Raw genomic sequence first — 24,653 nt, forward strand, 5'->3', positions numbered from 1 at the left:
ATGCGGCTGCTAACCCACCCCATCCCCCACCGTAGCTCACGATCCCTGGCGGACTTCATGTGCCACCTTGAAAGGGTGAGAAGCATAGATAGTTCAGGACTCTTCCTGTTTCAGGAAGAGAAACTGAGTCACAGAGAATCTTTCCTTTCCCCTGTGCTGCCCTTCAGATTGGTCTTAGGGTTTTAGGCTAGACAACTGAAACTGTTCCTGACTGGGTGGTGATGTCTCAAATCTCTTCTGAGTTTCAACATCTCAGTGTGGGTGTGTGAGGGGCCGGGCCCTTGCGTTTGGCCGAAGGGGTGCTTAATCCTGCCTGTGTGACACACCACTCCACATTCTGTGGTTCATGATCTGACCAGACTCGCTCAGGTTCTCACGCCCATTTAAGGCAGGCTGGCTTCTGCTTGTCATAGACACTGCCAGGATTCACAGACCCCACATTGCTCTCCATACAAGTTCCTTGATGCTCAGCTCGTGCTTTCTGCATTGAGGTCCTCAGTCCTGTCATCCACTGTCCCCATCACCCCCTCTCCATCCCTTACCCCTTCTCCTTTGCCATCTCCTCTGTGGGTGTTGACCTTTCTTCCTGCTCTGTACCCAGAACTTTGCCGGACACCATCTCTAAGCACCAATGGACTTGGATTCAACATCTCCACAGATACCAACCCAGAGGATATTCAAGTATTTTATACAACAACTGGTATGGAATCTGTATGCAGCTTATGTGTATCTTCCATAATTTACTAATACCTAATACAATCTAAAAACTACATGAGGTTTAAGAAATAAAACGAAAAGTCTGTACATGTTTAACACAAACACAATTAAATTTTACATAGCTCAGGCTAGCTTCAAACTCCCTATGTAGCTAAGGATAATCTTGAATTTCTTGATTTTCTTCTGTCTCTACCTCCCTAGCACTAGATTACATGCACGCAGTGCCACTCCTGGTGTGAACTTGGTACATTCTGTGCAGTATTCAAGTACTCTACCAACTGAGCAAAATCCCTAGCACTACAAATTCAATATGGGAAAAAAAAAAGGTTTTGTTGTTTGTTTGTTTCAAGATAGGGTTGCTCTGGGTATCCCTGGCTGTCCTAGAACTTGCTCTATATACCAGGCTAGACTCAAACTCAGTGACTTGGCTGCCTCTACCTCCCAAGTGCTGGGATCACAAATGTGTGCTACCACTGTCCATCAGACGAAAAAGTTCTAAATTTTATTTTATTGTGTGTGTGTATGGGTGTTTTGCCTGCATGTATGTCAATGCACATGTTGTGTGACAAAACTTTTCCTGGAGAGAGAGAGAACACACACATTTTCTTACCCTAGATAGGGAGCCCATGATAGACCAAGGTACAGAAACCTCCAAAGCCCAACTTGGTAAAGCAATGGGTTTTATTGGGGTTACTTACAGGATTATGGGTGAGGGCTTACTTAATGGAGCAGAAAAGACTCAAAGACTGCTGCATCTCCAAAGCCCACCCCAACAGAAAGCCCACCCCCAACATGGGTGACAGCTCTCAAAGCCAGGAACCTGGAGCACACTGCACAGCCTGCAGGCTGCCCAGCAGGTTAGAGGGTATCTTTTCCACGTTTCTCAGATGGTCTAAACCTCTTCCCAGCTGTCCAGCTAGTTTCTATTTTTTGTTTTTCCCAGGGAACTGATTTGGTTTCAGAGTCTTCTTGGTTTGTCAGAGAGTCTTCTTTGCAGCTCAGCCTTGCTCCTCTGAGAGGGAGTCTCAGGCTATTATTGCTTACTCTGGTAGAGAGAGTGATTCTGGTCAAGGGGGCGCAGTGATTCTGGTCAGTTTCAGGGACTTCCTGAATCTATTTTGAGTTGGTTACCTTCCTGCTTAAGGAGCTTCCCTGCAGGATGGAATGTTTCAATCCTGGAGGAAACTGTTATACAACAGCACCACATGGGTACAGTGTCAGCAGGGACCAGAAAGGGACAATGGGATGCCCTTGAGCTGGAGTTAAAGATGGTTCTGAGCTGGGACTAGAACTTGAGTTCTTTGCAAGTGTTCTTCTGAGCCATCTCCCCAGCCCCTAAAACATATTTGTGGTCCTTGGTTGTATCAGTAGGTACAGAGGGGTCAACCAGAGGCTCCTTATTTTCTTCCGTGTATCCTCCAAATGTCTCTCCTACTCCTTAGAAGTCTGCAGACTCTTTGCAGGGGCAGAGACTGTCACCATGAGAAAGATAGCAACTCTTACTACTTGCCTGACATTTCTCAGGTGCCAAGCCCAGAGCTAAGTGATTTACATAATGATCTCATTCCACGATAACAATAAACTTGTATTATCAGCCCACTTCACAAATGAGACAGTCGCTGACCGAGGTCACCTAGCTGGAAAACTATAGAGATGAAATTGTTCCTATCTCCATCAGATTACAAAAACTGTCCTTTTTATCATTGTATTGTCTCTTGGTCACTGTTGCTTCCATCAAATTCCCTTGAGTTTTTTTTTTTTTTGGGGGGGGGGGGGAGGGGACTCCAACCGCCCTCAGTTCTAGGTTGTAGACAAGCCTCCGGCTGATGGTCCTTTCTGACTGCAATCTCAGGGCTTTGCTGGCCTGAGCCTGGAGGGTGGTTGGGATGAGAACACTCAAAGCTCTGTGTATCCTTCCACCCTCCACATTCTTGCCTCTGTGCATCCCTCCCTATTTTACAACGCCTCTCTCCCACTCCTTTACTTAGGGACTCTTAAGCTGCTAGAAGATTCTCCTTGGACACTCCAGAGTCTCTAAAGCTGCTGGGCTGGTTTCTCTTGATAAGAGTTGGTAAGAAAATTGTGCGGTGCATCAGTGAAGGTCTCCCAGGAGACACCTAGACTGAGGATAAGGTCCCACCAACCCCAGCTCTGACACTTCTTTTGAGACCCTTCCCTTACCCAGCCTCCTGAGCCCGTGGGTTAAGCTCCACCCCTCTCTGAGCACCTTAAAGTTTGGGGGCTGAATTCCAAGTAGGAGGTGTGTTGAACGGACTTCAGGAGGCATCTTGCCCTGGAAGAATGGGGGAAAGGTGGCAGAAGCTACAGCTGCTGCCTCCAAGGACATCTGTATAGCTCCCAGGGGACCCTCTGCCCTTTCCCCCTCCCACAAGCCTGGGCGAGCAGGGACCAAGCTTGCTTGTTATCACCTGACGCTGAGCAGCCACTGATCCCATTGGTGGAGCCAGATTCGGTCTGGCTCTCCTGTTCCTTCTCGATTTCTCTGCCTCTCTCTCCTCCACGCTGCTTTGATTTCGCTCTTGCCTCTCTTCTTGCGCGCTTACTCGCTGGGTTCCCAGCAACGCCGCCGTTTTCTTGCCGGGAGCAGTAGCTATAGCTGCAGAGCCAGACAGGCGCTGCCTGTGGGGCATGGAAGCCGACTTCCCAGTAGCCCAGAGAGGAGCGAGCGAGCCCCGCTGCCTGTGACCCCAGGCGTCAGGCTGCTGTCCCCTGCCTGGAGAGATCATCATCTATCTACACAGAGTCTCTCCCTTCCTTCTCTTCCAAGTATCCCTCTGCAGGGCCGGCTGAAGCCAGGTAAGTGCGCTTCTCCCCCCCAAACCATCCTGCCTATTCTGGGAGGTTAAGAGCTGCGGCCACCAGGGTCTCGCCACTGTCCTGGCTGTCCACCTGGGTTGCCAGGCCTGGCGACCTTGTCCCCTTTCCCCTAAGTCCTTGGCAAAGAGCTTAACAGCTGGATCTGGTCTCCGGGGCGACACAGTTAGTTACCCCGTGACCATTCTGCGCAGTCGGCAAAGCCAAAAGGTTCAGCCGGGTGGGGGAGCCTTCCCTCTGGCATGCCAGTAGCTTTTTGAAATGGGCTTGGGGAAGGGGGCCCGGTGTGTACAACGTGTCTGCATGGTTGGGAGGAGGCTGGAGGCTAGCTTGCGTAGATAGGTCTGTCTCTACGCAGTTAGATTCCTTTAGGGTTTCTGACCGGCTTGTAGCATGTTTCAGAACATTTTTCCGCGTGAGGTACATGTGTGCGGGGGCAGCATTTATCCGAGTAGCCTGTGGGTATATGTGGCAGGGGCCCCAAGAGCCAGTATTTTTAGGGGGTGGACATGTCACTTGTCATGTGGGTGGGAGTACATGTTGAGGGAGTACTGTAGCAACCAGGCTGTTTCTATGTGGGGAGGGGCAACTTTGAAGCAGTAGGAGGTGGGTAGGTGGGAAGTGTGGCACAGACCTCTGGCTGTGGGTAGACTTGAGTAGGTGTGCAAACCTGTTGGCCTGTGAAGAATCAGGCTGACCCAGTGTGGCCAAGGAGCAAACATGTTTTCAAAGTCTGTGTCTTGGAACCTACAAAAGGCAATGCCAGAATCCAGGCAAGGATTGACGGGCGCTCAGATATACATGTGTGCACAGGCAGCCATGTGGGTTGCCTGTCCTCTTGTGGGAAGTGGCATGCATATGTGTTGGTGCCCGTGGCTTCCTCGTTTCCTCAAATATGGCTTGTGACAATGAGGGACACATGCATGTGGGTATGTATAGATGTGAGCACGGGCAGGTTGGCATGAAGGCGACAGCTCTCGAAGGGGAAATACTGGGGCATTCTTAGAATGTGCAAGGTGGAGGGGGGGCACATCTATGCGTAGGTGAGTGTGGAGGAATGAGGATGTCTACGAAGGCATATGCTGAGGTATGTGGGCACCCCTTGCGCATGTGTATGTGTGCATGCCTGCCTGCGTGGGGGTATGTACATGCTTGCTTAGGGTGGATTCACATGGCAATGTGGGTGTTCCTAGGGTGCTGCCTCAACCTGTCCCTCACCGGCTGCCCTTCCCTAGGCATCTGGGTGTAGAGAAGCTGGGTTGACACCCACCCTTCGTCCATGCTGGCTGGCTGCCCTTGTAGTGCCAGCTGCCCCCACTCTCACAGACCTTAGGCTAGGGTGTGGAGAGCAGCTCTCCCAAAAAGGGAGAGAAGAAGAGATGAGTGAGGGCCTGGCCTGGAGTCTCCACCCACCCACCCACCCACCACCAGAGCTACCCTGGTCTCTAGGAAGACTCAGAAGTGAGGAGGGATCAAGGCAGGACAGGTGTCTGCTCGGGGCAGGTGTAGGCTGGATCCCATGTGGGTGGGAACCACTCTCAAGTCCTGAGGTGGGAGTATGCATTCATGTTCGTGGGTGCAAAAAAGCTCTCTCCGAAGCGACTTGTCGGTAGCTTGTCGGTATCCAGGGCTTTGTTAACTCTTTGCTGCTCCACACCTCTTCCCCAAATTTTATACGGTAGGATTGCTTGTTGTGGGGTTGTTTCCACATAGCCAATCCCATTTGTCTCAGTTTGGTGAAGACCTGGTAAGACTCCCATGATTCTCTGACTATAGATTTCCTGTGCATGAAACCAGAGACATTGGGCTACAGGGTGGGGAGCTGAGTTAATAGTGAACTTTGAGGACCACCTGGGCAGGTAAGGCCATCAACGGTCCCCTCGCTTCTCTCTGTTCTACCACCCAGGCAGGCCACAGGTTAATGTAGTGGTGCCAGGCACTGAAGCATGCTTAATTGACAGGAAAATGTGGGTTGGATTTTCTGGGAGCTATAAATAAAAGTACCTGATTTTGTAGGCACAAGGTGCCCTCACCCTAGCTCCTGGGCAAGAGAAGGAGAAGAAAAAGGGGAAGAGAGAAAGAGGGAGAGGGAGAGGGAGAGGGAGAGGGAGAGGGAGAGGGAGAGGGAGAGGGAGAGGGAGAGGGAGAGGGAGAGGGAGAGAGAAAGCAGGGAAGAAGTTGGTAAGAGATGAGCTGTAAGAGAGAAGCCAGAAAGGGCCCTGAGTGAGTCCATCCATAGCTGTGTGTCAACCCCCCTTCCCTGCCCCCCATTCCTGGGAGAACCAGGCCATAGACAAGACCAACTAACTCTAGTGCAGCTAAGCACAGTCAAGAGAAATAATGGCATAGTCCTTTCATGACTAGATGGCACCAAGTCAGACCAGAGCTGAGGGAATGGCAGTAGAAGGCTAGGGAAAATTCAGTCGCTTGAAAAACACTGACAGGAAGAAGAGTTAAGTAAACAACAGGAACAGCCATATATCATGTGGACACTACACATGCGCGCGTGCACGAGCGCTCGCGCGCGTGCACACACACACACACACACACACACACACACACACACACAATCTTAGTCCATAATAAAGAACTTAGCCTCAGAGTGTAAGTAATTTGCTGGCTGTGCGCCCTTGGATATGTCAGCATCCCCAACTTTGGTTACCTGTCTGTAAAATAAAATAAGGAGAATAATAGCACCTGTATATTACCAGTCTTGTGTGAGATGACATTAGTTTATGTCGGCCCTCGATAGGTGTCAGTGTTAAAGTAATTCTTTAAGCTGAGCGTGGTGGTACACACCATCAATCCCAGTACTCAGGAGGGAGAGGCAGATCTCTGAGTTGGAGACCAGCCTGATCTACAGGGTTCCAGGACAGCTAAAGCTACGCAGAGAAACCCTGCCTAATAGAGACCAAAAGTGACTCGGACTGTGGTGATGTAAACCTTTAATCCCAGCACTCCAGACTCAGAGACAGGAGAATCTCTGTGAGTTTGAGGCCAGCCTGGTCTAAAGATCAAGTTCCAGGACAGCCAGGGCTACACCTGTTTCAACCCCCCCTTCTCCTCCCCCCAAAAAAGACCAAAAGTAGTTCTTTAAAAGAGCAAAGTGAGCACACGTCTGTCATCTTAGCACTTGGGTGGCTGAGGCAGGAGGATAATGAGTTTGGAGCCAGGGGCTGCACGCATCTCGGGAAAGAAAGAAATAAGATTAAAAGACAGGAGAAAGAAAATTCAGCTGAAATCTGTGAAAACAGAAACTGTATGTCAAAGTAATGGGCAAAGAAGAGCTTAAAGCAGGCTGTGACCCATACCACCCCGACCCACCAAAGATATATGCACAGCATTTGTCCCTGCACTGCAGAGCCCCTCACTGCTCCCTCCAGTCACTCCCAGGGAGGAGAGAGGCCTGAGTGGGCCCAGGGTCTTGGCACCTGTGGACTCTTGGCTGTCCCTGACCTGCCACCTGCCCCAGTCCTCAGGTTTCAGCCCCTCAGCAGGTGCTTCCTCTGTGCCTCCTCCTCCCCATCCTCTCCCCTCCCACCCTTTCTCTTTTCACGCCTGCTGGCTGAGGGCCCCTCCCTCCTCAGCTCCATCTGCTGCAAATCTGTCCCTCTGCCCAGTGTTTGCAACATTCCCACTGCCTCGGCCACCTGTCAGGGGCCGGCTGCTCTGAGGACCCTGTACGGAGAGCCAAGAGGCCCCTCCAGAGGATACCCCATCTCACCTTGGGTCCCTCCTATCCAGTCTAGCCCCACTTCAAGCTTTTCTATAGCATTTATGAGGCTGCGGTATTTGATGGGTTTCCACCTCACCAAAGCATGGTGTGTGTGTGTGTGGGGGGGGGGGACACCACATTCTAGAAAGCTCTGTGATGGGCTGGAGGTGCTGATCTGTCCTCTGGCCCTCGATCCCCACAGGAGCCAAACCAGAGGGGAACATGGAGCTTCTGTCTACCCCCCACAGCATCGAGATCAACAATATCACCTGTGACTCTTTCCGTATCTCCTGGGCCATGGAGGACAGTGACCTGGAGAGGGTCACCCATTATTTTATTGACCTGAACAAGAAGGAGAATAAGAATTCCAACAAGTTCAAGCACCGAGTGAGTAAGGGACGACCCGGCCCCTCTCCCCAGCCCCTGTTCTACAAGGGAGCGAATTGATGGTCTCCCTACACAGATCAGGAAGAGGCAGAGGCCTGGCCAGAGTTCAGATCCTTCTCACAGGGTCATCCTGCCAAAGTGATCGAACCATTCAGAGCCTTCCCGTCTTCCTTGGTAAAAATGGAATGATCACACCACCCCTTGTAGAGCTGTGGAAAAGATTCCACGAGAGATGTTTTCATGCTCATTGGTCCAATGCCTGGCACAGCTCCGATCGCACAGCTCCAATGCTGTTCTTCTCTCCGTGGCTAGAACTTCAGACAGGAGCAGAGCACATGGATGTGTGGGCAGAACGCACGACCTCACAGATAGAGTTCCAAACCTCGATAAAGCCCAGGAGTTGTGGTTGAGCAGGCAGGCAACATAGCCCCCTTTAGCCGGGCATAGGATGCTGTACACAGTCCTAGGGATTCTCTGCTCCTTCTCTGCCCACTGGTCTGTTTCCTGGGTATAGAAAAGGCATGGAGGAAGTCTCTCCTCAATGTGTCCTTTCCCCAGGTTAAAAGCCACCATAGGAGCAGGTGGGAGGAAACCTCTCATCTTCTCCAGCTGCATGCAGAAGCTGGGAAGAGTTCAGTGCAAAGAAGCTGGCTCCCAGGGTGACAGCCTTGGTGTGGGTTCTCTCTCTCTCTCTCTCTCCTTCCCTCCCTCCCTCTTTCTCTCTCCCTTTTTCTTTCTCTCCCTCTCTCCCTCCCTCCCTCTCCGTCTCTCCCTCCCTCCTTCTCTCTCTCTTCCTCTCTCTCCCTCCCTCCCTCCCTCTCCTCCCTCTCCCTCTCCCTCTCTCTCTCTGGATCTGGCTCCCTAGATCTGGGAGTCTTTTGGCAGGCCAGTTGCCACGGTGACGTGAATGTTCAGCACCACCCCCTTGGCCCTCCCCCCAGAGAATAAGGCATATTTTTCTCTTCCTCCCTGGCTTCCCAGCATTTGCCGTTGCTGTGGAGACAGCACTGCAGTGTGCAGATTTCTCGAAGTCTCCCTCAAAAATGAAGGTCTTGCCACCTTCAACTTTGGGGTTCTTCTCCCAATTGGCCTTTCCCACTAGTTCTCAAGAAAATGGGGCATCAGGGGGCTTGAAGGAGATTTCCCCCCAAGCCACTGCTTGCTTCTGTAGTGAAATGGTACCTGGGATATAGAGCTGTGGAGTCTCTGAAACTCTGAGCCTCCTTGGGAGGAAGAGGGGAGACCTGGAATGAGGCCAAGATCAGGTGTGACTTCAAGACTGATGCTTGGTTCTCCGTCTGTACCTCACTTCTTAGGATGTCCCCACCAAGCTTGTGGCCAAGGCCGTGCCTCTGCCCATGACGGTGAGAGGCCACTGGTTCCTGAGTCCCCGGACAGAGTACAGTGTGGCAGTGCAGACTGCGGTGAAGCAGAGTGATGGAGAGTACCTGGTGTCTGGCTGGAGTGAGACTGTGGAGTTCTGCACTGGGGGTAAGATGATGTTAATACCCATCTCCATACTTGGTTGGGTTATTGAGGGCAAGTATGAGGGAGCTCTTTATCACAGCCCAGCATACTCAGAGATCCCTGCTGTACTCTGGGTGCTATGTTTAGGCCAGAGGGAAGATACAGAGCCTGCCTAGACAGATAGACACTCTGCACATTGGCAATACCACCTACTTTTCTGGCCTGGGCCACAGGGGAACAATCACATATCCGTACATTTTAAAAGTCACTTTGTTTTTATTTACATGTATCTGTGTAGGTACGCACACATTGTACATCTGAGTCCCCACAGAGACCAGATGAGGGTGTTGGATCCCTTGGAGCTAGGGTAACAGGTGGTTGTGAGCCACCCCACATTGGTGCTAGGAATTGGACTCTGGTCCTCTAACTGCTAAGTCCTCTTTAGCTCCGAGAATATATATTTGTAATCGTGGGAAATAGATGTAACATCAAGCTGACCATCTGAACCATTTCTAAATATGGAGCTCGTAAGCAGTTTATACTGTTATTGTACAACCGATTGTCTGAACTTCTCCATCTTGCAAAGCTGGAACAGTACGCTCTCAGAGCCGTCGCTTCCCGTTTTCTGTCCTCTGGTCCATCTCTACCTCTATTCTTTCTGTCTTTCTGGTCTTTGACTATGTAAGATGACCCATGAGTGAAATCAATTTGTCCTCTGGTGACCAGCTTCAGCTCATTTCCTTTACTAGATGATCAGTAATAGCCACAGGTATTATTTGTCAGAGTTTCCCTCCCACTTAAGGGTAAGCAGTATTTTGTTGCATTGGATAGATCACTTTTTTTGTTGTTTTTCAGTAGTCTACCGGTGATCATTTGGTAGGGCGATGACATGTTGTTTGTCCTAAGTCTCCCCTTAACCTGGAAAAATGGTCCCATCTGATGGCCTTGTAAGGTCTCTTAGGTGGAGCATAACTTGCAAATTCTAGCTTGGACAAAAGCCACTTTGCATATGCTTGTTGCCGATAGCCAAGGAGCTGCCCCAAAATGTTCTATCCCTTCGGTGTCCATGTGAGATCTGCTCCAGATTGCTCTCTGTCACAGGGAAGGGGCAGAGAACATTCTTTGCCCTGGGGCCTCCAAGGCTGCTGGCTCCATCCTCTGCCAAAAGCTGTGCCCCCAGTCTCCTTGAGTTGAAGATATACCTTTCTCTACTAGAGAGGTGTCTTGTGTGCTTTGAAGGAGAGGTATCTTGGTTTGCCCCACCCCGCCCCACAGAACTGAATATATAGTAAGTGTTTTATTTAGATTGGGGATCTGAAAATGCTATAGCTGGGTCCACCCTCCTTTTTCCAGAGACCAAGCAGATGGAAATGTAGTGGCTGCAACAAGCAGAGGGCTTTGTTTCAAGGCACTGTCTACATCTGATCCCAAGGCCCTAGGCTCAGCTTCCATGGTATGGGGGTTGAGGGGGTCAGGCATATTTCCTGTCCTGGTATCAACCTTCTTTATTTCTCCCAAATAGAGAGCTCAAGTAGACAACTAGTGCCTCAGCCCTTCTACGTAAACACCAAATCTATACTTTGTTCTTTGATTCATCATTAACTCCCACTCATAGTTACGCTTAGCCACCATATTAGTTGTGGGACAGGCTCTCACCTCCTGTATTTAAGGGCCTTTTCCTCCCCCCCCAAAGGACCTTGTATTCTCCTTCTTGAGTCTTTATGTTTCCTATTGGCCCTCTTTTCACATAAGGGTGTCCTGGGATGACAGTCTTAGAGCCCCTAGCATGATAACAGGCAGTCCTCAGTCCTTTTCTGGACTCAGAGGGCCTCTGGCAACGCTGTCACTGTAGTGAGGAGACCAGCAAGCAGTTCTTCATGTTCACAGTGAAGGCCAGTTGGCCTGTCGCCCCCTGAGTCCAGGCTGTCTCAGAAGCTCCCCATCTTGGTCCAGAGGGTGAGGCTGCCTGCAGGCTCGGTGGGTGGTGTAAGGAGAAAGAGGTTGTGATCCTGTAGCCAGCTGATCGTTCGCTTACCTCACTCTGCCTGGACTCTTACAGACTATGCCAAGGAACACCTTGCCCAGCTGCAGGAGAAGGCTGAGCAGATCGCTGGCCGCATGCTCCGCTTCTCTGTGTTCTACCGCAACCATCACAAGGAGTACTTCCAGCATGCCAGGTAGGGCAAGTCAGAACTGCTAGATCCTTCCAGATCCTCCTCCACCCCAAAGTGCTGAGGCAAAAGTATAGCTAGCAAGTGTGGGGCTAGCCTGGGCTACTTAATAATTTTTTATTAAAAAAATAATTTTTTAAGTGACTGCTACTTTGGGGTTGAGACTAAAGAAAGGTCAAGGACATTGAAGTAGGGCTTCCTGGCAGAGGACCCTGCTGGCAAGGCAGGATCACATAATATGTTCTGGGTGTGACCCTGCCTTCTGGGACAGTTCCTTTGCCGGGGTCTGTCACACACTGTTAGTTATCTCTCCATTACAGGACCCAGGAGCACAGAGGAGTGGGGCAGGGAGCAAAATGAAAAACTCTTGAGCATGGAAGGCTCTGAGGGAATCTCAGTTTTTTAGCTTCCAAGTTGAGTACAGAGGAGTCCAATGTTCCAAAAACCCATCTGGGACAAATCTTTTAGGATACGGATGAGAATCAGGTATGAGGAAGCCAAAGGACAGGGCTTGGAGGGTCCCACACACATGGCCCAACCAGAGTAGCCTCAGTCTTATTTGCCCACACGTATATGGTTTCCTTGGGAGGAGAGAAAGGGAGCAGGGGAGAGAGACAGACAGACAGAAAGACAGACAGAGCAGGTCTAATACTTCAGCCTTCTGATGTTGAGCTCAAGGCACCAAAGGCCAGCAAGTCACTTGTCTCAGGACGGCCAGGACCATGCCAGCATGAGACTGGGCCAGGGCTTGTCCACCCTCCCCCATGGCTGCTTCACATCCACGTCCTTCTAAGCTAGGTCAGGGCAATCTGCCACCGTTACTGTCTTTATCATTACTGGCAGCTGGGGTGGGGCGTTCCCCACTTGCCCTAAGAAAGCGGCAAAGAGCTGGAATCTTTGGTATTTGTATTAACGAGGCAAGGGTCCTGTTTAGGCTCCTTTTGGGCGTTTTTTTTTTTTTTTTTTTTTTTTTTTTTTCAGAATGAGAGACAAGGTGCACCCACCCCACCCCCGTGTCAGGCTCCCTATTAGGTGGCTGCACACAGACTAAGGCAGAGACTACTTTCATCCTCAGATTCTAGTCAGGGAGACAGCACGGAAGGACTCAATGTCTGCAAGTAGTGGAGGCTGCAAGCTAGCAGGAATGCTGGGAGTTGGGCTGGCTCACTCTCTTCTTAACTTCAGAGTGCTAACCCGTGGCATTTCCCCCTCTCTTTGGCATTCCTCCCTGCTGGGCAGGACCCACTGTGGGAACGTACTGCAGCCTTACCTGAAGGACAACAGCGGTAGCCACGGCTCCCCCACCAGCGGCATGCTGCACGGGGTCTTCTTCAGCTGCAACACGGAGTTCAACACAGGCCAGCCCCCGCAGGACTCCCCTTACGGCCGCTGGCGCTTCCAGATCCCTGCCCAGCGCCTCTTCAACCCCAGCACCAACCTCTACTTTGCGGACTTCTACTGTATGTACACAGCCTACCACTATGCCATCTTGGTGCTGGCACCCAAAGGCTCCCTGGGGGACCGCTTCTGTCGTGACCGGCTGCCCCTCCTGGACATTGCCTGCAACAAGTTCCTGACCTGCAGTGTGGAGGATGGAGAGCTGATCTTCCGCCACGCTCAGGACCTCATCTTGGAGATCATCTACACCGAGCCTGTCGACCTGTCCCTGGGCACCCTGGGAGAGATCAGCGGGCACCAGCTCATGAGCCTGTCCACTGCTGACGCCAAGAAAGATCCCAGCTGCAAGACCTGCAACATCAGCGTGGGCCGCTAGGGACTCCTGGGGAGCCGGAGGGCAGGAGGGTGGGACGTGATGTGTGGCTTAGGTTTGGGGACCTGGCTTTCTCTCCCCTCTCCCTGCTCCCTCCACTTTGTCCACTACCCCCTCCTCCCTACGTTGGAGACAACGGAAGGTCTTAGCATGGCACAGTCCGGGCCTGGTGGACCTGGAGATGGGGGGGCTTCTCAGCAGGTGATAACCTCCTTTCCTGTTTCCCTCTTCTGGTTTTTGACCTCAAGCAGGCCTCCCTGAGTCCTCGGGCATCTCCCAGAGTCCTCCCTGCCTCTCGGGCCAATGCCCATGTATAGCCTGGCCTCCATATAGATGCAGAAAGCTGTGGGGTACCTCCTTCCTAGCCCCACCCACCCCACTCAGGGCTACCCCAGACAGCCCCCTTCTCACTCAGCTGGGCCTGAGGGCTTTGCCTCCTCCGTGCCAGTGCCAGGCTCCTCTCTCTATAAATAACCTCCTGCACTGCTGTCTTGCCCTGGCTGCCCCTGATCCCCCCAGAGCCCAATTCCCGCATGGGAGAACCGTCCATCCCTCCTGTCACTGTCGTTGACCCACTTGAGATGCCCTCCCACTCTCTGGAAAAGTACCCTCTCTCGTTTTCTAGTTTGGAGGGCTCGCTCTGGTTTCTTGAGATTTTCCTTTCTTCTATACATTCCTCAGCAAATCTCTCTCGCTCAGAGAGCACCCAGGTAGGCACAAAACAGCTGCTGGGGTCGAGGAGGGGGAAGGAGACCCCTGAGACCTGTTCCTCAGCCTGAAGCGGGTAACCTCATGTCTTGATGGGTCTGACAGAGCGAGAGAACTGAGTGTGACCCACAGGGCCCTGGCACCCTGCCCAGCTGTGCACTTTGCTCGCTCACCCGCTCACCCACCCGCTCTGCCTGAGAGTCATGACTGTTCTGTGCCATGTGAGCCAGATCTTTGGCTCTCTATCACACCATCCCTTGCTCTCTGGGCTAATCCCCTGGGGAGTTCCTGATGAATTCCCCGCCTCCCCCCCAGCTCCCTGTGTTTTCATCTTGTTCTTGCTGTTGTCTGGATCAGGAGGGCGGGGAGGGTGGACTCCCTGAGACAAGACAAGCAGGTAGAGACAGATTAGAGGGAGGGATTGTCATAGTAACATTTTCCGAGGTGACAGAGATGATACACAGGCAGCTGGACTTCTGTGAAGGACAGAGGAGCTGGCAGACCCACAGGGCCACACCTCTGAGGGACCGGTGAATGGCTGGCTACCAGAGACAGTGCTGGTAGACAGTCAGGTACCTCATGGGATGGGCCAAGAGATCTGGGATCCTGGGAACTATGTAGAGAAGAGGATTTGACACCCCCCACCCACCCACCCAAGGCCCTTCCCCTCTGCTGACAGCATTGTTGTGGTCGTGGCCTGCTGCCTTGTCTTCTGTCCCTGGGTGGGGCACACCCTTCTGTGCTGTGCTTGCCATGAGCATCAATAAACCACAATGGCCCAAGGGCTCCGTCTGTCTTGGTCCATTTAGGCGGCTACAATGAAATGTCACAGACCTGCAAACTCTCACCATTCTAGAAACTGAGAATTCTAAAACCTAGGTGTCTTCAGATGTGATGTCCTGGAAGATCCTGCTTTCTGATCATAGACAGCCATCTTTGCCTCATTTCTGTGTGCCCTACACCCCCACTAGGATGGAAGGGGTTTCCCTAGCCTTAAATTTCGTTTTTCATTTTATGGACACGTCAGTATACTGTGTCCATGCCTGGTACCTGGCCAAAAGAAGGGCCTGAGGACTGTAAACCACCATGTAAGTGCTGGGATTTGAACCTGGGTCCTTAGGACCCAGTGACCTTAAATGCTGAGCCATCTCTCCAGCAGGCCCTCTTTTTAAAAGATAGGGTTTCTAACCAAGTTAGTGTCCAACTCCCTATGTGAGATGCACTTGTACTTTTTCTGCCCCCACAGTGCTGGGGTTCCAGGCATGTGCCGCCACATCTGGTTTATAAGAAGCTGAGACTGAACCCAGGGATTTTTGCATACTAGACAAGCACTCTGCTGAGCCACATCTCAGCCTACCCTCCCCCCACCTCCACCCCCACCCCCAAGCACCCAGCTTCTTTCGTAAGGGCACTAGTCTCATTCACAAGGCCCCACCCTTAAGGAAGGCAAAGCCTCCTGAACCCATCACCATGGACGTTGAGTTTTGACCTGAGCTTTGGGTTCGGGGCATACGCAGGGCAATCGCAGCAGTGTCTCTGAGCCTGAGAAGTGGATGGAGTGGCTGAGTTGCTCTGTTCACCAGAGAGCTCACATGGGGATGCCACCTGAAGCCACATGGGCATGCCCCAATAGCAAACCCGATAGCATCCTTACAGTGGGTGGCAGAGCTGAGAATACAGGGGCACAGCTTTACCCGTGGAAGAGACTGGAGATCATGTGGTCTCACCTTGTACTTCCCAGATAGTGCGGGGAGATATCTAGGGAGGCCTCTTAGGGGAGTGTGCCTAAAACCCCTGGGCCCCTGATGGAGTCCTCTCTGCAGTCCCAGCCTGCCACCACTCAGACCCAGGTGCCACTGAATTTCCCTCTCCCAAGAGCTCTGTGTCCCCTCCTCCCTGGCAGGACTCCTCGGTTGCAGATCTGAGTCACCTCTGTGCCTATTATTATAGGCTTATTAAAATGGTTCTCGGCTGCAGTGGAAATGTTCCAGAACTGTCAGAGGCACCTTACCAACACCGCCTGAGTCAGGGCCAGGTTTACATGTGTCATGGGGCATGGCCACCTTGAGATAAAGAAAAACTGAAGGGCAGTTCACCTCAGCTGAGAGCCTGGGCTGGCAAACGTGTTGCTCCTTCCACACAGCAACTGGGCTTGTCTACATGACCCGGTATTATGCCGACCTCACAAATAAGAAACTGAGGCACAAAACTTAGAGGCTTGTACGTGACTGTGCCAATTCAGAAACTGGGATCTTACATTCATCAACCCCTGTTGGCTGCCTCCTTTAGAGTGTGTCAGTTTATGAGACAGTTAGAACCAGGCAGGTCCTAATCTCCCACGTAGTGGCCCTTTCGCCTGCTCTTTCAGCTAACCCAGAATGACGCCAGGGGGCGCTATAGAGTCACAAATGTCACAGAGGCTTATTTTAAAGGCGTGGGTAGCGTGAGCTCAGGATTGAAGGATGGGGAATGGATTCTTTTGCCTCTGGACAGTGTGGATTCTCAGAGTCCTTAAGAAGGGTGGGCTTCTGTCTTCCGTTTGAACGCCCTTCTGGGTCTCTTGGAAAAAGGGACTGGCTTTCAGTCCTTATTCCAGGGGACAAGGGTGGAGAACAGAAGTAAGCCTGCTTCTTTCTCCATCTGGATGGCTGGCCACTCAGTACCAGCAGAGAAGAAAGTGTCAGAGGACCCACTACAGTCTGCACTGGCTTTCTTTCTAGCTTAGGGTCTAAACAGACCCAGGAGAAGGGGATGCATACTACATACACACCATCTAGGAACATACACACCTTCCTTGGGATGTCCTTGGAAGAAGCATAGGAAACTCAAGGTAAGGCCCAAGGTGGACTGCAGCTGAGGGACCTGAGTTTGTCTCCAGCGCTGATTATAAAGGGAACTAAAGGCTAATCTCAGGGATGTAGGTAGCTGTTCCCATTGTGCAGGCACACACACGTGGCCATACTCCTTTCCCTCCAAAGCAATATGATCCCCACATTCTCTGCACTGCTGTGCGCCCAACTTCCCTACCTCCTCTTTCCTGCCTGGCCAGTATCTATACTTTCAGTTCTCGGTGGAAAAGAGTTCTGTCTGTTAAAGCAGAGGGACAGAAGGCCGGTTTCAAGGGCTTCAGGATTTCCTCTGCCTTCTGTTTGTAGCTTCTCTGATGTTAGGTAAAGAGGTAGCTGGAGGTCCCAAGGAAAGGGACAAAGAGGGACTATACCCTGAAATGCAGGAAGGCCTGATTTAGGAAGCTGAGCTGAGGTGATTGCCCATATAAGTGTGGCCACAGCATCTGGAGAAGATTGGAACCAGATGTTCCAGGATTGGGGGCAGGGAGAGCGGCAGGCAGGAACAGTGTTCTGGTCAGGAGGAGGATGGGTTGTGTGTGTGTGGGGGGAGCAGTGGGGTAGCGCGTGTCACTCTGGGGAGAACACCTGGCTGCCCTCTTCCCCCCATTTCTCCAAGGCAGGCGCCACTGTTTTTGCAAACTGGAGCAGCCAAACTTTTCACAGATTCCAGAATCTGCTTTGCGCGTAGGGACAATCAGGCACAGGGTGGAACTTGGGAGGTACCCAGAAAGGCTACCAGCTGGCTAGAAATATGTCCTTGCTGCCCCACAGGCACCTCCTTGCTACAGGGTAGCAAGTGGTAGGTATCCTCCCACCCTGGCAGAAACCAGTGCACCCAGAGGTGTGTATTCAGAGCAAGAATAGAGAGCAGGGCGAATGAGGAGCTACTTGCCAGATAAAGCCTGATCATTAAGAGCCTGCTATTGGCCAGACAGGGTGACAGGCTGTCTTCAGAGAGCTCTTCCTTCCTTCTCCATTACCACTTCAGGTGTTCCTGCCATTAGCATGATGGCATGACACGACCCAGTCTCAGAGAGGCTAAACGAGTCATCACCCAACATTACACAGCACCCAGAAATAGAACTAGGGTCCAACAATGTGCTGGTGGTGTTGAAGCTTGGGACCTTTCTACTTCCAGAAGTGGGTCAGTGTCACAGAGGTAATCTTCTTTAGGGTGTGTTGGCCTCACTGCCAAGGATTGCTGGGGCTCCCAGACAGCACAGTTGGGAGGCTCTGTGGCTGACTTCTCTCCTCCTGACTCTGGGACTGAAGGTGTGGTGGAGCTCCTTCCTGGCTTTTCCATAGCTGGGTATGTAGGTCGTTGGGACACTCGTGGAGACAGTAAAGGAGCCACTGGGCCTTCCTCGGCCGTGGCATCACAGGTATTGCACTGGAGTTGACCTAGTTGGGATTTTAGGTATTTATGGGTGATGGTGGGCTGGTCCTGGGGAGCACCATGATTTACTCAACTCCTAAAAAAACATTTCTATGGGGCTGGAGAAATGGCTTCAGTTAAGAGCACTGACTGCTCTTGCAGAGGTCCTGAGTTCAATTCCCACCAATCACATGGTAGCTCCCAACCATCTGTAATGGGAACTGATGCTATCTTCTGGTGTGTCTGAAGATAGCTGCAGTGTACTCATATGCATAAAATAAATAAATCTTTAAAAAAAAAAACCCTAACTTATTTTTTTAAACAAAAGTTTCCACATCCTGCAGTCAGCTTGGAATAGTTCCCTAAGGAGGAAAACACTGCCCTGCATCCTTCTCTACCATCTTCTTACTCTGGTATAGTGTCCTTAAAGTCCTCCTCTTCCTCCTCTCCCCACTCCTCCTCCTGCTCCTCCTTCTGCTCCCCCTCTTCCCTCTCCTCTTCCTCCTTCTCCTCCCTCACCATCACTGTATGCTCCTCACCCATGCTTTGGGCTACCATTGCCAGACGGCAACAGTGACAGAGACCCTTGAACCAGCTCCAAGGACCTACTCTGTGCTCTTTATTTCATATCTACTCCACACACTTGATTGGGAACCCATACTGTGTGGCTCTGGTCCTACACAGAAGCTAGGTAGGTCTCCATGATGCTCTGCACCTTCTACTATTGGTACAACATCCCCTGTTGGTCATTTCCCGGAACTGAGATATGATAGCCCCACTGGCAGTCTCTGATGGGTCCAGAAAAGGTCTGGAGGCTCACGCTGGAGTCCTCAGAGGAACACTAGTCTTCTTGGGTGCTGGAGTCTTAGGACACGTGCCTGGGAAGTCATCTGCCTCTAGCCATGCTATTGTTGTTATTCATGAGAACCCGCGCCCATCCCTTCCCCCACCCCCAGAGTAGAAGAACACGTGCATCTCTGTGGCTGGCAGCCTCTGGGTTTAGACAAGGTTGTGACTTCTTGGCTCCTCTGGGCATAGGCCTTGAGAACTGGAATTTTATAATAAATTTTATATAACCTGGAAGGCTGGTAGGGAGGACTGTGACCACTAACGACATATTCTTTCCTGAAGGAGTCAGTAGGTGATCAGAGGGTATGGGAGATGCCAGGTGACTTGACTCCTATCATTCGGGAATCCTTGACTTCTGCTTGTGGCCCTACAGGCTGTGTTGAGCATTCCTGCCACAGGACGGGGATTAAGGATAAGCAACTGCGCCTCTGGGCATCTCCTGTATACATGCAGGTCTCCAGAGTCTCTTCATCTATAGGTGTCTAGGGGGGATGGCTGCAGGCTGGCAGGAAGCTTTTCGTGTTTTGGAAGGATCTGGGTGCACTGTCTACTTTCCACCACTGCTTTCTGCATTAAAGGCCTATATGAGGTCCACTGTGCTGTGCTGCTCCCTAGGGATGGTCCAGATGGCCTGGTAGAGTGCCTACATCTGCCACAGGGAGGAGCTTGGGACTGATGGAAGAATCCTAGCCTCTCAGGGAGTCCTGCCTCGGGGTCATCCACTGGCTTCCTCCAGCATCAGGGTATAGCGAGAATGGGGGGAGTCAAGCCTTGTCCCACTTTCTTTCCCTGTGAAAATCCTAGGGGGAGCCTCCTGGGAAAGGAGGGGGCAGGGTTCTTTTCTGGCTTCTCCAGGCTCCAGTCTGGGCCTCACTGTTGGCAACAGCAGGGAGGAGGAGACTGGACAGGACAGCACCCTTTGTCGCCTGGGGAGAGGGGCCCAAGCTGGAATGTTTACTCAGTGACTGCTGAACCGTCCTGGCTACTCTCTCCCCAGCTGGCACTCAGCATCTGCGGGTCAGGAACGGACCTGTCTTAGCTGATGTAGACCTTCCACTTCTAGTGGGCTTGCCAGCTAGACATTCTCACCCCCTCTTCCCTCCCTCCCCAGACCAAGAGCCAGAAGAGCCAGATGGACAAACATACCCTAAGCCTCTTTTATATGCCTCCTCCCTCCTCCAGACAGCCTCTTTATAGAATGTTCTACTCCTGTTGTGTGGGAGAACTATAAGCAGCGTGTGTGTGTGTGTGTGTGTGTGTGTGTGTGTGTGTGTCCACCCCAGTGCGAAATCACACCCTTAGGAGTTCTGGAATGTTGAGAGGGAAGGGCAGCCAGCAAAACCAGGTGTTTTGGCTCCATACTGGCTTCAGACACCCAGAAAGCTAGAACATCTGGAAGAAACCACCATGCCCCCGCATCATAGACAGCATCTGGCACAGGATATTGGCTGTAACACTTTCTGTTTATTGGCTGGGGTGCCCTGGTGTGGCTGATGAGCCAGTGGGCCTAAGAGAAGCCCTGTCTTATTCATCCACTCTCTCTTCTCTAGCTCCCCGTCACGGCTCCCAGGGGATACCCAGGAAGCATAGAAGTGGTGGGTCAATATAAAACCAAATCAAGGCTGGAGAAGGGGCAGGAAATGTACGTTACAATAAAGATTAGGGACACCGGCTATACACAATACAGTGTGTAAAGACGGCAGAGAAGCCCGCAGGGTCCTGCACAGAGACTGTCTTACCCCAGGCAGGGCCCCAAGGAGGAATGGTCACTTCAAGTGTCTCAGTGAAAGCTCCGGTTCCCCGGCCCCACTGACAGGAGGGCATGGGGAACTGGCTTACAGGGAGTCCAAGTCCCTTGCCTCCTGTTGACACCTGGCCCACTGGCCCTGGTGCCTGGGGGTGAGGGACAATGTGTCACCATCTGCCTGTCACCCCTGCTGTCCAGTCTGGGTGATTGAGGGAAGCAGGACTCCAGTTCCCGCTACCAAGCAGGGGCAGAGGTCACTTCCTGCTGTGGAGTGTGTCCTGGAACTTGGTGCTTGTGTACCGCAGGTGGAAGCCTTTCTTGGAGATGGTGTCGTCAGAGTGGAACTTCACCAGGACAGAATCTCCAGCCGAGTACACTTCCTCGGGAGGCTGCCAGGGAGAAGGATGGACATGAGGAGTTGGGATAGGACTGTGCTTGCTGGCTTCCCTCCCTGAGGTCCTGGGTGTCTCAAGATTCCCCATGAAGCAGGTGGTGCTTGCCTGCAATCCCACCACTCAAGACATGCTGGAGAACAGTCTGGGCTCTCCAGTGAGAATGAGACCACTTGGGGTGTGTGTGTGTGTGTGTGTGTGTGTGTGTGTGTGTTAGGATGGGAGAGAGAAGGAAGGAAGGAAGGAAGGAAGGAAGGAAGGAAGGAGAAGGAGAAGGGAAGGGAAGGGAAGGGAAGGGAAGGGAAGGGAAGGGAAGGGAAAAGAGAAGATAGGAGAGGAGAGGAGAGGAGAGGAGAGGAGAGGAGAGGAGAGGAGAGGAGAGGAGAGGAGAGGAGAAGAGAAGAGAAGAGAAGAGAAGAGAAGAGAAGAGAAGAGAAGAGAAGAGAAGAGAAGAGAAGAGAAGAGAAGAGATCAAGATTGATGGATGTAGGGCTGAAGGGATGGCTCAGTAGTTAAGAGTACTTCCTTATCTCTAGAGACCCTGAGTTCAGTTCCCACAATGGGTGGCTCACAACCACCTATAACTCTAGTTCTCGAAGATCCGGTGCCTCTGTCTAGCCTTTTCAGGTACTGCACAAGCGCCCCTCCCCAGCCCCACCCACACAATTAAAAACATTCTTTTTAAATGAAACAGTTTCATGCTACCAGGATTTTAAGGTGAAATCTGGAAGATGGTAGCTTGTTTGAAGATCAGAATCAGAGCTGGACAGGTGCAGTGGCCTTTATCTCTGCATTTGGGACACTTAGGAGGCAGAGGTAGGCAGATCTCTGTACGTTCAAGTCCAACCAGTTTTACATAGTGACACCCTACCTCAAAACAAAACCAACTCACCAAGCTAAGCTCAGAGCAGAGCCAGCCATTGCTTTTATTTATTTATTAATTTATTTACGTATTCTCTCTGTCTCTCTCTCACTCTGTGTGTGTGTGTGTGTGTGTGTGTGTGTGTGTGTGTGTGTAGAGGGTTAGAGGGTAACCTCTATCCTCAGGTGCCAATCACAATTAATTAATTAGTGAGATAGGATCCCACTGGCCTGGAACTTGCCACGTAGTGGTTGGCCAGTGAGCCCCAGGGGTCTGCCTGTCTCTGTCTCTCTGGTTCTGGGCTTCCAAGCACATGCCACTCAGAGAGGATGGGCCACCCCTTCTCTGTCTATCAGGCTAGGCAGGGAACCCAAGTATGGGCTCTGCTGTCCTTGACTTCATTCCTCTCCTGCCCCAGTTATGGCTCTAGACCCAATGTTTGCTCTGACTCCAGATCCTGAAGTGTTGCCTAAAGCCAAGGGCCAGGGACTGAGGGAGACAGGCAATGTCCTTCTGAAGTGACTTTATGCCTTGGCCCTCCAATCATAGAAGGAGCCATTCTCCACAGCCTTGAAGAGATTTCCAGTAACTGTGCCAAGAAGAAGCCCTGCCTGAGTTCCTCTCCCACATCCCCTCTGCTGGCCCCAGCCTGGGGATATCCCTGGAAGACTTCCCCTGGAGACATCTCATTTGTTGTGTGTCTATGCAGGTAGGAAGCACTAATTTGGCAGCCAGAGATGCCAGAGACATAGGTGGGCTGACAGCTGTACATGGATAGCCTCTCTTCCCCCTCACCCCCCCCCCAGCCTGTTCTTCTTTGGCCCAGTCTCTGCTGCTCATGCTAGGCTGCAGCTCAGCCCCTAAGGGGAGGTCCAGCCAGGGCTGGCAGCTGAGACTGCTCCAGGGAAGTTTAGCCTTTCTTGGGGCAGCAAATGAGAGGAGAGAGGGGCAGGGGCCAGGGAGCATGGATACATGTGAGGGAAGTGGTGAAGGATGGCGGGAGAAAGGAGGGAAGGGAAGGGGAGGGAGGGAAGGAAACAGAGAGAGACAGAGAGACAGAGACAGAGACCCTAATCTGTTACTGGGAGGAAGATAAATGTATCCATGGGCTGGGCCTGGTCTTTCTTACAAACCTGCCAAAGTGATTGTGCACACAGCTTCAGCAGACCCTCTCTAGACAGACTCAGAAGCAACCCCTAGGGGCCTGCTAGAATAGCAGCAGCAAAGGCTTTAGGACACAATAGGCTCTCACCATGGGAAAGAGACAATGGCGTGGTCCAACCAGTCTAGTGAGAGCCTAGCTCAGGGCCCCTGCTTCTGGTTCCGGCCCTAACCTCTGTCCCTCATCCCCCAACCAGTTCAGCCCAGGGAAGTGGTGGCGATGGGGTCAAGGGTTGAGTGGTTCAGGAAGAACCCTATCACCCCCATTTCCAGATTCATGCAGTTCTGCAAGTCAGACCAAACTGGTCCCATGGGAGCCTAGGTCTGGGTGGGGCCCAGGCCAGGAGTTGGTGGAAACCTTTACACTACCCGGAAAGGACCCTGGTTTCCTGGGTAAGGATGCCCGGGTGTGATGGTCTCTGTGAGTGGCCCCAGGTTTTGCATATTAGCTTCTCAGAGGGCCGGGCAAGCCCTTCCACTCAGCCTAGTACCCTAGGTCTCCAGGGATGCTAGCTGCATCAGTGCTGGGGGTTTGGGTGAGGGTTCAAAGGCAATATGGGGTGAGAAGGGTGCTCACCCCAGAACCACAGTAGCGCCCCAGTCTGGGAGCTGTGCTGTCGTAGCCATCAAAGAGCTCTATGTAGTCATAGCCACAGTCAGTCTCCTCCTCCACCTCGAAGGTCTGGAACACCAGCTCCACGCCATAGCCTTCCTCGGCCACGATGACCCACTCGCAGTCCACCCCTCCAGGGTAGTTGTTATCGCCGAACTGGGCATGGGAATAAAGGTCTTTGGTCTTCACATCTGCCCGCACTTGGCCCCCACACTCTGCAGGGAGTGGATGACAAGATTGATCACCACTGATGACCGATCAGTGTGTGATGATTGGTCACAAGGCTGACCACCACATTCCCAGTCCTGTGCAGTACCACCCCGAACCACGGAGACAGATTCCCACTACGGGAGGCCATGTGGCCAGTGCTGGGTGGGATCTGGCTTAGCCTCAAGCAAATGCCCTTGCTATGCCACCTCTGGATGGAAACCCAAGGAGGAGGCTAGGGGACACTCTAGAGTGAGACCCTAAGTAAGAGGTAGCGTCAAGCAGTGGTGTCGGGAGAGGCTAGCTTTACTTGAGAAGAAACTGCTTCTGTGTTCTAGCTGAGAGCTAGCGTGGAAGAGAAAAGCTATGCCTTTGGGTTTGGTGTGTGAACTGGTCTTTAAGGGTTGGCTCAAGTTTAAACAAACAAACAAAACACACATCAACCAAACAACAACAAACAAATAAACCCAACTCCTCCACGGCGGCTCAAACGCTGAAGTTTGCAAGCCAGATGGAGTTCCAGCCTCTGGTTTGTGAACTTGTGCTGGGCAAGGCAAATTGTAAGCAAGGCCTGGACACAGCAGCCACTCTCCCCTGTGTGTCCCTGGACTTCCTCTTACACCCTAGGCTCCGTTTCTGTGGGAGAGGTGGGAAGGGAGCCTTGAAAGAGGCACAGAGAATGGGGGGGGGGGTGGTGGTGTCTGTGGACCTATCAGTTCTGGGATGCCCAAGACCCACCAGTAGACAAGGAAATCCAATACGGATATCCTTGGCCTGCCTTCTGGCCCCCACCCCAGGACTGGTCCCTAGCTTCTCTCTGCATCCTC

At 52.1% G+C, this 24,653-nt stretch overlaps 2 protein-coding genes across 13 annotated transcripts in view; one reads left to right on the forward strand and one right to left on the reverse strand.

The window, feature by feature from the left end:
* Positions 1-3,247: 3,247 nt before the first annotated feature.
* Phyhip (phytanoyl-CoA hydroxylase interacting protein) lies at positions 3,248-14,557 on the forward strand. 3 transcript variants are annotated; one of them, NM_145981.3, is made up of 5 exons: positions 3,248-3,534; positions 7,470-7,654; positions 8,971-9,145; positions 11,181-11,298; positions 12,532-14,555. In NM_145981.3, exons 2-5 carry the CDS (start codon positions 7,490-7,492, stop codon positions 13,064-13,066), a joined length of 993 nt encoding a protein of 330 aa, NP_666093.1. In that variant the 5' UTR covers positions 3,248-3,534; positions 7,470-7,489; the 3' UTR covers positions 13,067-14,555. The 3 variants fall into 3 exon arrangements, with proteins under 3 accessions (NP_666093.1, XP_006518442.1, XP_006518443.1); XM_006518379.4 differs by lacking the exon at positions 3,248-3,534 and adding an exon at positions 4,161-4,325 and having other exon boundaries at positions 12,532-14,557; XM_006518380.4 differs by lacking the exon at positions 3,248-3,534 and adding an exon at positions 4,394-4,639 and having other exon boundaries at positions 12,532-14,557.
* Positions 14,558-20,285: 5,728 nt separating this feature from the next.
* The window catches only part of Bmp1 (bone morphogenetic protein 1), a 46,162-nt gene continuing 41,794 nt past the window's right edge, over positions 20,286-24,653 (reverse strand). For 4 of the 10 annotated variants that reach the window (XR_003950817.1, XR_001781090.2, XR_383136.3 and 1 more), the window contains 2 exons: positions 23,584-23,834; positions 20,289-20,980 (listed from right to left, as the gene is read on the reverse strand). Coding sequence is in view for 4 of the 10 variants with exons in the window: in XM_011244931.2 (XP_011243233.1) it covers positions 20,846-20,980; positions 23,584-23,834 (386 nt within the window). In the remaining 6 variants the exon portion in view is untranslated. Of the gene's footprint in view, positions 20,981-23,583; positions 23,835-24,307; positions 24,463-24,653 lie in introns of those variants that run through there. The other 6 variants (NR_033241.1, NM_001360021.1, NM_009755.3 and 3 more) reach the window with 3 other exon arrangements.

The sequence above is a fragment of the Mus musculus genome, chromosome 14, assembly GCF_000001635.26.
Source record: "Mus musculus strain C57BL/6J chromosome 14, GRCm38.p6 C57BL/6J".
In the NCBI taxonomy this organism is placed as follows: Eukaryota; Metazoa; Chordata; class Mammalia; order Rodentia; family Muridae; genus Mus; species Mus musculus.

What these genes read in the sequence shown, in the direction of transcription:
- Phyhip (NM_145981.3), top strand. Translation starts at nt 7,490, where the DNA reads ATGGAGCTTCTGTCTACCCCCCACAGCATCGAGATCAACAATATCACC. An exon ending in CCAACAAGTTCAAGCACCGA is followed by an intron (nt 7,655 to 8,970) that starts GTGAGTAAGGGA and finishes CTCACTTCTTAG; the next exon opens with GATGTCCCCACCAAGCTTGT. An exon ending in GAGTACTTCCAGCATGCCAG is followed by an intron (nt 11,299 to 12,531) that starts GTAGGGCAAGTC and finishes CCTGCTGGGCAG; the next exon opens with GACCCACTGTGGGAACGTAC.